Source organism: Coturnix japonica, chromosome 13 (assembly GCF_054131305.1).
Source record: "Coturnix japonica strain WE chromosome 13, WE-NBRP24, whole genome shotgun sequence".
Classification (NCBI taxonomy): domain Eukaryota; kingdom Metazoa; phylum Chordata; class Aves; order Galliformes; family Phasianidae; genus Coturnix; species Coturnix japonica.
The window spans coordinates 19,549,267-19,561,173 of NC_140675.1; the positions used below are offsets into that span (position 1 = coordinate 19,549,267).

Genomic DNA, 11,907 nt, shown 5'->3' on the forward strand with positions numbered 1-11,907 from the left:
CCGTTTCCTGGCGGCAGTTTTCCCTCAGCTATTTCTGTCTCTTCAGGCTCCATCACAAGCGTTGGGCACCAGGAACATGAGCTCAGTGCAGGAAAAGGATTTTCCCAGCGTCTCTCCAGGGCCTTAAAGCGGCTCCAGGGACAGTTCAACCACACGGAGCATCTCTCCCATGGGATGGGGACCTGGGGAGCTGCTGCTCGTGCTCAGGGGCTGGATGGGGCTGATGTGAGGGATCCTTTCAGGGCAGAGCAGGGTCCCCATGGTGGGGATGCAGCATCTACACGGTGCTGAGATGCTGGAGCCCAGACTGGGATGCAGATACTTGCACCAGGATGCAGGTTACTGGACAATGATGCAGATCCTGATGCTGATTCACATGTTCATACCAGGATGCTCATATCTGTACTGAGATGCAGGTTTCCATACCACAATGCAGATTCCCATTTCAGGATGCAGGTTGCCATAGAAAGATGTACAAACCCATACTGGGATGCTGGTAACATACTGGGATGGACACACATATACTGGGATGCACATACCTGTACCAGCAGCGGGATGCCGGTACCCATACAGGGATGCTGTTACCCATGCTGGGACACTAGTACCCACATCATGATGCCGGTCCCTATACTGGGATGCATGTGCCCATACCATGATGCCGGTCCCCATACTGGGATGCATGTGCCCATACCATGATGCTGGTCCCCATACTGGGACATGTTCCCCTTACCAACGCTGTTACCCACATCACGATACACAAACCCACATCAGATCCCTCAGGCTCCCGGTGCCGCCTCCCCCCCCGCAGCCCATCACTGGGGGTCGGTGCTGCGGGCGGGGCGGAGCGGCCGCTGCTCCCGGGGTGGCGGGGGGGAACAACGACGACACCGAGGCGGGGGGTGCGCGGCGAGGAGGGGGAGCGCTGCGCCGCGCGCTGCGGCGGGGGCGGCTCCGTTCGGCTTCGCTCCCTCCCCCGCCGCCGCCGCCGCCGCCGCCGCCGCCCCGCTGCCACCGGCGGCTCCCGGCGCACGCAGTTCGCTGCCGGGCCCGGCGCAACGCGGGGCTGGCTGGGAGAGCCGCCCCCCCCGCCGCCCCCCCCGCCGCCCGCTCCGCTCCCCTGCCCGGTTCGCCGGCCCCGGGCGCGGGGGAGCGGCGGAGCCCGGTGCCCGCCGGGTGCATGGACAGGAGCTCCCTGCTGCAGCTCATCCAGGAGCAGGTGAGAACAGGGGGGGGGGGCTCAGGGAGGAGGGGGGAGCGTGGTGCCCCGTGCCCCCATATCGCGTGTTCGTGCTGCCGCTGAGGCCGCGCAGCTCAGCTCACTTGTGGCCTCCCCCGGGATCCCTGAAGGACGGCGGGGTGCTGAGAGCCGAGGGCGTCGGATGGACCCCCCTCAAACCCGGCAGCCCCGCTGCGGGCTCGGAGCCCCGTGACCTGATTGCGGGAGCAGCGCTGCTGCGTAGCGCAGGGCAGGATCCGCCGCCGCCGCGATTCCGCTCGGTGCTGCCCGGCCCCGCAGCGCGGCACCTCCCGACCCACCCCGAGCGGAACCGGCAGCGTCGCCTCGGGCTGGGACGGGATTCATGGCGGGGTTCGCGCTGCCCCTCTCGCCCCCCGCTGCCTCCTTGACCTTGGGCGAGTCCCCCGCTCCCCGCTGGGCGCTGCGGTGTCGGGGTCACGCTGCTGCCCTGCAGCCCCTGGGCACGGGTGGGCTCCCCCCGGTCTGTGTGCAGGGAGATGCCCCCAGTCCATCAGTGGCTCCCAGTGCTCAGTGCATGAGAAGATGAGTGTTGGGTCCTGGTGTGGCACAGCACGTGGGATGTGTATGGTGGGGGGACAAGGGGCACCTGGTGCTCCCTGTCTCTGTGTGTTGGTGGTTGTTGTGATGCCGTGCACATCCTGCATCCAAACGTGCACCCCAACCCTACACCAACCCTGCACCCCAACTGTATACCCAACCCTTCACCTCAGCCCTACACCCAGTCCTGTACCTAAACCTACACCCAAACCTCCACCTAAACCTGCACCCACCCCTACATCCAACCCTACACCCAACCCCGCACCCAACTCTGCACCCAATCTTACACCCAACCCTGTGCTCCCCACTCTGCACTCGCTGGATATGGGGTGTGGGGTGCCCAGTGGTGTTGGGTACCTACTGGTCACGGTTGTGTGGAGCATCCATTGGACAAGAGGTGCCCATTCGGTGTGGAGTGCTCCTGCACAGGTGCTTTGGAGCCTGGAAATGCAGGTGTATGAGAGCTGTGTGGGAGGAGAATAAGGAGGAGGAGGAGGAGGCTGTGCCAGCACCTCGCGTGTGTTTGGCTTCATGGCTCCCTGGCTGGCAGGCTGCTGGCGGCAGGGAAAAACTGAGTGGGAGAGTGGTGGCTGCGTGGCTCGTCGTGGGGATGGCACAGCTCCGTGAGTGACACAGCACAGAGTGTGTGTGTGTGTGTATAGGGGGGGTGGAGGCAAAGGGCAGGGGGTGGCAGCGATCTGAGGCTCCCAGCTGCTTCGGGATTCAGAATCCCATGTTGGGATGTAAGTTCCCATGTTGGGAAGCAGGTTCCTGTGGCAGGTTGTATCCTGGCCATTCCTGTGCTGTTCTCCCTGCAGCTTGACCCTGAAAACACCGGTTTCATCGGCGTGGAGACGTTTGCCAGCCTGGTGCACAGCCATGAGCTGCCCCTGGACCCCGCCAAGCTGGACATGCTGGTGGCCCTGGCACAGGGCAATGACGAAGGGCAGGTCTGCTATCAGGAGCTGGTAGACCTGGTCAGTGCTGGGGTGACGCGGCGGTGGGAGCGGGTGGGTGCCACCGTGTGTGGGGTGGGATGGGATGGGATGGGATGGGATGGGGGTGGGATGGGATGGGATGGGATGGGGTGGGATGGGATGGGGTGGGGGTGGGCACCCTGCAGTGCAAGGCTGCCCCCAGCTGGTGGTGGCGGCGGTGGCCACAGGGTCTCTCCGCAGATCAGCAGCAAGCGCTCGAGCAGCTTCAAACGCGCCATCGCCAACGGGCAGCGAGCGCTGCCCCGGGATGGGCTCCTCGATGAGACCGGGCTGGGCTTCTACAAACGCTTCGTTCGCTACGTGGCCTACGAGATCCTGCCCTGCGAGATGGACCGGCGCTGGTACTTCTACCAGCACCGCACGTGCCCCCCGCCTGTCTTCATGGCGGCCGTCACCCTCACCCAGGTGCCTGAACCCGGTCGCTGTGCGGTGCCCACGGGGCCCTACACATACAGTGGGTTGGCAGATCCCAAACGTGATGCTGCGCTCCCCGTGGGGTCTCAGATCTGTGGTGGAAGGGGCGGCTGACCCCATGTGTGATGTCCCCTCCCCACTGCGGGGCTCATCCCCGGGGCAGATGGAATGGGGCTGCGATGCGCCCGTGCCTTCAGGACACCCCAACGAGGGGCGAGTGGGAGGGATGTCCCCAGCGGTGATGTCCCCCTGCAGGACCGAAGTGTCCCTGCAGCGCTGGGGAGCAACGGTGCCGTGCTTTCCTGCAGATCATCGTGTTCCTGTGCTATGGGGCCCGGCTGAACAAGTGGGTGCTGCAGACCTACCACCCCGAGTACATGAAGAGCCCCCTGGTTTATCACCCCGGGCACCGCGCCCGCGCCTGGCGCTTCCTCACCTACATGTTCATGCACGTGGGGTGAGTCCCTGCCCTCAGCCGGGTTCCTCCATCCCATCCCACCCCATCCCATCCCACCCCATCCCATCCCATCCCACCCCGTCCCGTCCCGTCCCGTCCCGTCCCATCCCATCCCACCCCATCCCATCCCGTCCCGTCCTGTCCCATCCCATCCCATCCCATCGATCCCACCCCATCCCATCCCACCCCATCCCACCCCATCCCATCCCATCCCACCCCATCCCATCCCATCCCATCCCATCCCATCCCATCCCATCCCACCCCATCCCATCCCATCCCATCCCATCCCATCCCATCCCATCCCATCCCATCCCATCCCATCCCATCCCATCCCATCCCCATCCCATCCCATCCCATCCCATCCCATCCCATCCCACACGTCACCTTACTGTGTCCCATGGTGCCCCCGCAGGCTGGAGCAGCTCGGGTTCAATGCCCTCCTGCAGCTGATGATCGGGGTGCCCCTGGAGATGGTGCACGGCATCCTACGCATCAGCTTCCTCTACCTGGCCGGTGTCCTTGCAGGTGGGCACATGCCTGTCCCCATCCCCATCCCTTCTGTCCCTCTGTCCCTCCCCATCCCTGATTAATGGGGAACGTGTGGCAGGGTCACTCACCGTCTCCATCACGGACATGAGGGCACCCCTGGTTGGAGGCTCGGGGGGGGTGTATGCCCTCTGCTCAGCGCACCTCGCCAACGTCGTCATGGTCAGCAGTGGGGGCACCTCGGGGGGTTGGGGGTGGGCATCATGAGGTGGGCATCCCTGGGTGGGCACCAGGGGGTGGGTGTCACAGGGGGAGGTTATGGAGTGGGTGTTGTGAGTTGGGCATCCTGGTGTAAGATCGTGGGGTGGGCATCATGAGGTGGGTATCACCATGGAGTGAGTGCAGGGTGGGCATCGTTGTGTGAGATCATGGAGCGGGTTTGTGGGGTGACAGCACAGTGGGGTTGATGTAATACGGTTGGTTCTATGGGGTGAAATTGTAGGGTGGGCATCATGGACTGGGTATTGTGGTTTGAGATTGTGCAGTTACGTCATAGGGTGGGCATCATGAGATGGTGGGGTGGTCACCATGGGTTGGGGGTCATGGGATGGGATTAAGGGGTGAGTCTGTAGGGTGGTCTTCATGGGATGGGCATCACGGGGTTGGGACCATTGGGGTGAGAACATGGTTTGGGCATCAAGGGCCGGTGCCACTGGAGGTTGGCACCTTGGGTTGGCACTGCTGGCAGCAGGGCCTGGGGCACAGCATGGGGACAGGGCACAGCATGGGGACAGGGCACAGCTCTGCGGGGTGCCCCACGCCCACCCCCCCATCTGTCCACCCTCAGAACTGGGCCGGGATGCGCTGCCCCTACAAGCTGCTGCGCATGGTGCTGGCGCTGGTGTGCAGTGAGTACGGGGATAACGGGGGCGGGGTTGGGGGTCAGCAGCTCGGGGAGGGACCCGCTGGCACCGCCGCCGTCCCGCAGTGAGCTCGGAGGTGGGACGCGCCGTGTGGCTCCGTTTCTCGCCGCCTCTGCCCGCCTCGGGCCCCCAGCCCAGCTTCATGGCGCACCTGGCCGGAGCCATCGTGGGCATCAGCATGGGGCTGACCATCCTGCGCAGCTACGAGGAGAGTCTGCGGGACCAGTGCGGCTGGTGGGTGGTGCTGTTGTCCTACGGCACCTTCCTGCTCTTCGCCGTCTTCTGGAACATCTTCGCCTACGATCTCCTGGGGGCACAGATCCCCCCCCCTCCCTAAGGACCCCCCTCCCCCTTTGCCCTCCCTACAGCTGCCCTTTTTCTAGCGATGGCCAAAGGCCCAAAGGAAGGTGTGGGGGGGGTTCCCCGCGCGGCACATGGGGACACGCTGCCCCCTCGGTGCTAGCGGCCGCGCTGGGCCCCTCCGTGCCCCCCAACCCCCGTGTGAAGGATGCTTCAGCCCTGTCAGCACAGAGCCCCACCCTGAGAGCAGCCCCCCGCAGCCCCTTCATGGGCACCCCCCAAATTCTATGTCCCCCCCCCCGGGAATAGAGGAGCCCGACGTGGAACCATTTATTTTTCTATGCCAAAAGAACCGTTCGCGGGGGGGGGAAGGTGGGGGTGGGGGATGGGGAAGCGGAGCCCGCAGTGTCCCCCCGACCCCGCGCTGCTGTCGGTGCCCCATAACGAGCTGTTTTGGGGGGGGGGGGGGGGGTTTGAGGCGCTGCCCCCTCCCCCCCCTTCCCATTTTTTTGGAGTAGAAATAAATATTTTGCACACGGCCCCCTCCCTGGGGGTGCTTTGGGGGGGGGGGGTGATGGATTTGGGGCTAATTAAGGATTGCCCGCTGTGTTAATTAGGGCAGCGCTCAGGCGAGAAACAGGGAACCCGGCCATGGGTTATTGGGGCGGAAAACGGGGCGGGAATGGGGCGGCGCGCCGGCGGGAAACCAAAGCAAGCCACGCCCACAAGCCATAAGCCACGCCCACAAGCAGACCACGCCCACTTTGCAACCACGCCCACGTTTGATTGATGTCCCGCCCCCCGTGAAGCCCCGCCCCGGAAGTGCAGGGGCGTGGCGGCGCTGTCGCACTGCGCGGCCGGAGGCAGCGGAGCCGCCGGCCCCGATCGGCCGGGACGGGCCGGGCCATGAAGGGGAAGGAGGAACGGGAACGGGAACGGGAGGGAGGAGGAGCCGCGGGACCGGGCACAGCGGGACCGGGAGCGGGGGGAGGCAGCCCCGAGAAGAGCCATAGCGCGCAGGAGCACAAGGAGCTGGGCAACCGGCTGTTCGGCGGCCGCAAGTACCCCGAGGCCGCTGCCGCTTATGGCCGCGCCATCGTGAGTGTCCCCCGGGCCGACCCTCATCCCGACCCCCCGGTTCCCCCCTATTCCAGGCCCTGTCCCCCCACCCCACACCCCGTTGTGGTTCCCATCCCCCCCGCTGTCCCTCTGCCCATGGCCCCGTCCCTCCCCATCGTTTCCATTCTCAGGGCCCTGTCATTCCATGTGGCTCCTTGCCCAGGGCCCTTCACCCCCTGTATCCCCCTGCTCAAGGCCCTGCCTGTCTGTCTGTCCCCCCTTTCCCTTCCCCTTTGTCCCCTCTCAGAGGTCCCTGTTCTCAGGGTCATGTCCTTACCCTGGTCTCCTCCTGCCCACATCCCCCATAGCCCTGTCCCCTCCGCTGTCCCCAAGCCGGCCCCTGTTGGCTGTAAGTCTATGGGCCCAGGTTGCCCCCCACACCTCCCTATGGGGCCGCAGCTCCCAACCTGTCCCTCTCAGCTCAGCATGGAGGTGGCATTCCAAGGCCGGCTGACAGCGCCCTGTTGTCCCACGCCCGTCACTTTGTCACCTGGTTGCATCCCCGTGGGCAGGGAGGTGACGTGTGGTTGCCCCGTAGAACCGGAACCCGTTGGTGGCCGTGTATTACACCAACCGGGCGCTGTGCTACCTGAAGATGCAGCAGCACGACAAGGCACTGGCCGACTGTAAGCGGGCGCTGGAGCTGGATGGGCAGTCGGTCAAAGCTCACTTCTTCCTGGGGCAGTGCCAGATGGAGATGGAGAACTACGACGAGGCCATCGCCAACCTGCAGAGAGGTGTGTGGGGGCCGGGAGGGGGCCGTCCCCGTGGTGTAGCAGGGCTCTGAGGGCTGCTTTGTTCCCCCTCCTCTCACTGCAGCCTATAACCTCGCCAAGGAGCAGAGGCTGAATTTTGGGGATGACATCCCCAGCGCGTTGCGCATCGCCAAGAAGAAACGCTGGAACAGCATCGAGGAGAAACGGATCAACCAAGAGAACGAGCTGCACTCTTACCTGACCAGGCTGATCATGGCCGAGAAGGAAAGGTAACGACAGCCCTTGTCCCACTTGACCTCCTGAGCCCACAAGGTGGGGGTGATGTGTGTGGGATGGGAGCTGCTGGGGGGATCTCTCAGTGCCATGAGGCTGTTGCAGCTCTGAGTGCAGCACCCCACCCCTGCAATGTGCAGAGCCCCGGGGCTGGGTCAGCAGCAGTGTCTTTTTCTGCTGTGCCCTCACTGCTGCCTCTGTCACAGGGAGCTGGCTGAGTGCAGGAAGGCTCAGCAAGAAGAAAATGTGGATGAGAGCCGGGGTCGTGTTCAGCTGGCTGGCATTGAGGCCAAACACGTGAGTGGCTGCGTGGGCACATTAGGCAGGAGGGCAGCAGGACTCCCCAAAGCCTCCCTGGTGCTTCTCCCTCCCCTCCTCGGCTCCACACGAGCTGCTGTCACAGGGTTTTCATCCCCCTTGTGTGTTCTCCTGTCCCTTGTGCCGTCGCCCTCCTGTCCCATCCTGGCAGTGGTGCTGCTGTTTGTGCCCTGCCAGCTGCATTGCCTGTGATTCCTCGACAGCTGTGCAATGGGAGCAGCTTGTGGCTGCCTGTAGGTCTGTGTGGTGTCCTGGAGCAGGGGACTTAATCCTGGGATAAAAATAGCCCCACAAAGGACGGTTATTTTTAAGCTGGATTGTTTTTGCCACGCAGTTCAGCCGGGAGGGGTGGGAACCAGGGGCTGGGAACCAAAGGATCTGGCTCTGAACCTGTGGTCGGATCGGTTTGTCCCTTCTGTGGGCATTAAGTGCCCAGAGCAGCCACAAAGTGTGGGCTTGCTTCCTGCCAGCAGCTTGTTGACATGGAGCTCTGCCCCCACTCTATTAATAAAGGTTCCTCTTCCAGGATAAGTACCTGGCAGACATGGATGAACTCTTCTCTCAGGTGGATGAGAAGAGGAAGGTGAGTGCACCCCCCGCACATGCTTCCTGCTCTCTCCAACCAGGGCTGCTTGCTGTAACCCTCTTTAGTCCCTGCTGCCAATGTGGACTTATATCTTCCTCTGTCTGAGCTGATGCACTGCATGGCTGCATCCCCACCACCACCTCAGCCCTTTATTACTTTTTCTGCCGTATTTTCCCAGTGCTTCCTAACCCAGCTCTGCTTCTCTCGAGCCAGAAGCGTGACATCCCTGACTACCTGTGCGGGAAGATCAGCTTTGAACTGATGAGAGAACCCTGCATCACACCCAGCGGGATCACGTACGACAGGAAGGACATAGAGGAACACCTGCAGGTACTGCAGAGATGTGGGCTCTTCTGTGCTGCTGCTGCCTCCTCCCCTGGCAGCAAAGGGGAGTTTTGGGTTCAGATGCTGCACCCAACCCCCCCCATGCTGCTGGCCTGGGGCCAGGCACGCAGTGTAACCGGTTCCTGGCCACCTCCCTTGCAGCGCGTGGGTCATTTTGATCCTGTGACGCGGAGTCCCCTGACCCAGGACCAGCTCATCCCCAACCTCGCCATGAAGGAGGTGATCGACGCCTTCATCTCAGAGAACGGCTGGGTGGAAGATTACTGACGGCAGAGGGGTGATGCTGCTCCCCCCCTGTGGGCTCTCCCCAGCCGCAGGCTGCTCGTGCTGGGCTGGCACCATGCCTTACTCCCTGTCTGTCTGTCCCCTTCTGCTCTGGGTGCCCAGAGACATGTTGGCAGTGCTCGGTGAGGGTCCATCGCCTTCTCCCCTTGCTGCAGAACCGCAGCAGCTGGGCAGGAGCATCGGGTGCTGGGGTGGAGGGGGGGGGCAGGAAGGGCCCGACAGTGTTATTATCACTCAGAGGGAAGGGACAGGACCCCCTCCATGCTGACAATCTCCAAAGGTCACTCCCCGTGGAGCTGCCTGGGGCGAGTGCTGGTGCTCCCTGCGCTGCTCTGGCCACATCCCCTCTCCATGTACATAGGTTTTCTTCCCATTCCATCTCCTGTGGTGACGGGGTCACGTCACGCTGGTTCCTGTAAATAGCCACGTGCTGGGGTGGGAGATGTTTTCTCTGCCTGTCCTGCCTTGCTCTGGAGCTCCTGGGAAACCACTATCCCTAGATTGGAAGGGGTGGCTGCTTGCGCATACCCTCCCCTGCCAGCCCTGGGGCTGGGGTTCCTGGGATCACATTCATTTCCCTTCTAATAAAATCCCTTTTGAGAAGAAAAAAAAAACACAGAAAACCACCCACCCTGCATTGGACTGAGGCTGCAGCGTGTGGGGCGGCATCGCTGGGTGGTTGACCCTGCAGCCTGCCTGGCTTCTGAGTGCTCTCCGGCCCGTTTGCCAATGTCATTAAAAGAAAATGAAACAAAAAAACATTCAGCAATAAATGTGAAAAGAGCTTGAATGCTTTGGGAGCTTCTCTGCAGGGGAGAGCAAGGTTCACTGCCCTATTGGAGGGGCAGCTGGCCCAGGTGTGTCTTGGGGGCTTGTGTTGATGCATTTAAGCTTTTTTATGCCTGGATAAATCTGAGCCAGTCCTATGGGATAGCAGAGGTGGGACTGGAAGGTGTGTGACCAGGAGACAAATAGCAGCCCACTGACTGTGGCTGGGAGCTGAAGGCTTTTAGCTCCTATCCCCCTTTGCTGCCTTGGGGTCAGTGCTGGCACCAAGGCAAAGGGTTGAGCCACCCCTGCACCCAGCAAAGGCTGCTCCGGTGCACAGCAAAGCGCAGCAGCAGCCCCCAGGCTCAACCCACGCTGCCAGCTGTGGGCAATAGGGATGTTGTGACACACACAGCACTACATCAGTGTGTCAAGTTTAATCCAAGCGGGTGCAAAAAACCCAGTTAAAAACCACAGTTCAGGTGCTTGGTCCCAAAAGCAGGGTTTGAGGGGCGGCTGTTGGCACTGCCCTGGTCCCAAGGCCATGGGATGCTGTGGGGTGAGGCAGTGCTGCTGGTGGCAGACCTCACATATAGTGGGACGTGGGTGCCTGGTGCTACCCCAGGAAGGTGGAGATGAAGACGCTGGTGTCCAGGTTGAGCGTAGCGTGCCACCAGCGGTCAGGGAAATACAGCACCTGCAGGGAGAGCACAGCAAGATGCATGGGGGGCTGGAGGGGGGCAGAGCCGTGCTGTGCTTCATAGGGTGAGGAGGGCACAGAGCCACTGCAGGACTCACCTCCCCAGGCCGGATGGTGCACTCCAGTGGTTGCTCCTCTGGTGGCAGCGTGGGGTAGGTGTGCTGCAGCCAGGCCAGCGTGGTCTCATTGGGGTGGAAGTGGGGTGTTTTATCGGGTGGGTAAAGGAACCAGCGCTGGAAGGAAGGCAGCAGGAAGGCTCAGCCCTCAGTGACCCCTCAATACACCCGGATTTTCCCTGTGGATAGCACTCACCTTCCTACCAAAGATCACCTCGGAGTAACCGGGGCCGTGCCAGTGGAAGGGAACACCAGAGCCTGAGCCTAGAGGGGGAAATGTGAGCTGTGCCAGCCCTGAGCTGCCCGCACCCCACACCCAGCCCAGCACCCACCTGCAATGCCAAAGCTGTAGGCTGCGCTGGTGCCCGGGATGCGGAAAGGAGGCGGCACGTAGTGCTGGAAGAGGGATCCCCACTCGGTGAAGTTGTTGTCCCCGAAGAAATAGAGGGTGTCTGAGGGAGGGGGGGAACCATGGAACCTTTAGGAGCAGTGAGGGCTGGGTGCTATGGATGGGTACATATAGGGGCTGTGCTACCCACCGCTGCCCAGTGCTGCTGGGTCCTGCGGCTTCAGGAGCTGCTCCACGTACTCCTGGAAGGGGACATCGACTGCGGGCACAGGGACGGCTCAGGGAGCTGCGGGGTGAAGGCAGACACCCCCCCCCATCCCCGTGCCCTCACCTTTGCGGTAGGAATAAGTGTTGGCCGTGCTGAGCCGCACCGGGCGCTCCCCGTAGGCTGCCAGCAGCTTCTGGCGGGTGCAGAGCGCCTGGAAAGCCTGCAGGGCGAATGAGAACCGACCAACCCCGCTGCCAACCGCCCCAACCCAGCACAGCGGCACCGGCGGCTCCTCCCGGCACTCACCGAGTTGTCGGTGACCCCTCGGAGGATGACGGGCCGGGAGAAGGCGAACCTGGCGGAGAGCAGAGCGACCCGGGGGGTCCCGGCGGTCAGAGGGAGCTGAGCACCCCCCCAAGCCCGGACCCCCACCCCCCTCACCCCGGAGCCGCCCGTACCGCTGCAGGAACAGCTCCAGACTCACGGAGCCGTCGGTTCTCTCCACCGTGCAGCGCTGCTCCTCCGGCACATCGCCCTCCTGCCTGCAACGGGACCAAGCTCGGAGCCGGCCCCGCTGGCCGCCCTGACCCACCGCCCTTATTACCGACCGGCCGCCCTTACCAACCGCCAGCACCGCCCGCGGACCGGGACCGGGCCCAGAACAACGGGAGGAGCAGCGCCAACATCCACCGCGCTGCCGCCATGACGGCAGCATCAGGACTACAGCTCCCGGCGTGCTACGGAGCCCGGA

General features: G+C 63.1%; 3 protein-coding genes across 9 annotated transcripts; 2 read left to right on the plus strand and 1 right to left on the minus strand.

Moving 5' to 3' along the window:
* Window positions 1-887: 887 nt before the first annotated feature.
* On the plus strand, window positions 888-5,912 carry RHBDL1 (rhomboid like 1). The gene is made up of 8 exons (XM_085514374.1): window positions 888-1,216; window positions 2,614-2,772; window positions 2,974-3,198; window positions 3,516-3,664; window positions 4,077-4,189; window positions 4,272-4,372; window positions 4,998-5,058; window positions 5,139-5,912. The coding sequence occupies exons 1-8, from the start codon at window positions 1,178-1,180 to the stop codon at window positions 5,408-5,410; spliced, it is 1,119 nt and encodes a 372-aa protein (XP_085370500.1). The 5' UTR covers window positions 888-1,177; the 3' UTR covers window positions 5,411-5,912.
* A 301-nt stretch (window positions 5,913-6,213) lies between these two features.
* STUB1 (STIP1 homology and U-box containing protein 1) lies at window positions 6,214-9,805 on the plus strand. 7 transcript variants are annotated; one of them, XR_014933951.1, is made up of 7 exons: window positions 6,214-6,471; window positions 7,031-7,229; window positions 7,312-7,477; window positions 7,688-7,778; window positions 8,326-8,382; window positions 8,564-8,715; window positions 8,872-9,805. XR_014933951.1 is itself a non-coding variant. In XM_085514381.1 (7 exons), the coding sequence occupies exons 2-7, from the start codon at window positions 7,088-7,090 to the stop codon at window positions 8,995-8,997; spliced, it is 699 nt and encodes a 232-aa protein (XP_085370507.1). In that variant the 5' UTR covers window positions 6,214-6,471; window positions 6,913-7,087; the 3' UTR covers window positions 8,998-9,805. The 7 variants fall into 7 exon arrangements, 5 of the variants coding, with proteins under 5 accessions (XP_085370507.1, XP_085370506.1, XP_015732712.2 ...); XM_085514381.1 differs by having other exon boundaries at window positions 6,913-7,229; window positions 8,599-8,715; XM_085514380.1 differs by having other exon boundaries at window positions 7,005-7,229; window positions 8,599-8,715.
* Window positions 9,806-10,205: 400 nt separating this feature from the next.
* On the minus strand, window positions 10,206-11,872 carry JMJD8 (jumonji domain containing 8). The gene is made up of 9 exons (XM_015877231.3): window positions 11,778-11,872; window positions 11,615-11,698; window positions 11,463-11,511; window positions 11,280-11,376; window positions 11,139-11,207; window positions 10,932-11,051; window positions 10,796-10,863; window positions 10,582-10,716; window positions 10,206-10,480 (listed from the first exon to the last, which is right to left on the minus strand). Exons 1-9 carry the CDS (start codon window positions 11,858-11,860, stop codon window positions 10,400-10,402), a joined length of 786 nt encoding a protein of 261 aa, XP_015732717.1. The 5' UTR covers window positions 11,861-11,872; the 3' UTR covers window positions 10,206-10,399.
* Window positions 11,873-11,907: the final 35 nt, after the last annotated feature.

Coding starts and splice junctions, on each gene's coding strand:
- RHBDL1 (XM_085514374.1), top strand. CDS start 1,178: ATGGACAGGAGCTCCCTGCTGCAGCTCATCCAGGAGCAG. Junction 3,665..4,076: donor TACATGTTCATGCACGTGGG/GTGAGTCCCTGC, acceptor GTGCCCCCGCAG/GCTGGAGCAGCTCGGGTTCA. Junction 4,373..4,997: donor ACCTCGCCAACGTCGTCATG/GTCAGCAGTGGG, acceptor GTCCACCCTCAG/AACTGGGCCGGGATGCGCTG.
- JMJD8 (XM_015877231.3), bottom strand. CDS start 11,860: ATGGCGGCAGCGCGGTGGATGTTGGCGCTGCTCCTCCCGTTGTTCTGG. Junction 11,699..11,777: donor GCGGGCGGTGCTGGCGGTTG/GTAAGGGCGGCC, acceptor GTCCCGTTGCAG/GCAGGAGGGCGATGTGCCGG. Junction 10,717..10,795: donor AGGTGATCTTTGGTAGGAAG/GTGAGTGCTATC, acceptor CCTTCCTTCCAG/CGCTGGTTCCTTTACCCACC.
- STUB1 (XM_085514379.1), top strand. CDS start 6,280: ATGAAGGGGAAGGAGGAACGGGAACGGGAACGGGAGGGAGGAGGAGCC. Junction 7,478..7,687: donor ATCATGGCCGAGAAGGAAAG/GTAACGACAGCC, acceptor CCTCTGTCACAG/GGAGCTGGCTGAGTGCAGGA. Junction 7,779..8,325: donor CTGGCATTGAGGCCAAACAC/GTGAGTGGCTGC, acceptor TTCCTCTTCCAG/GATAAGTACCTGGCAGACAT.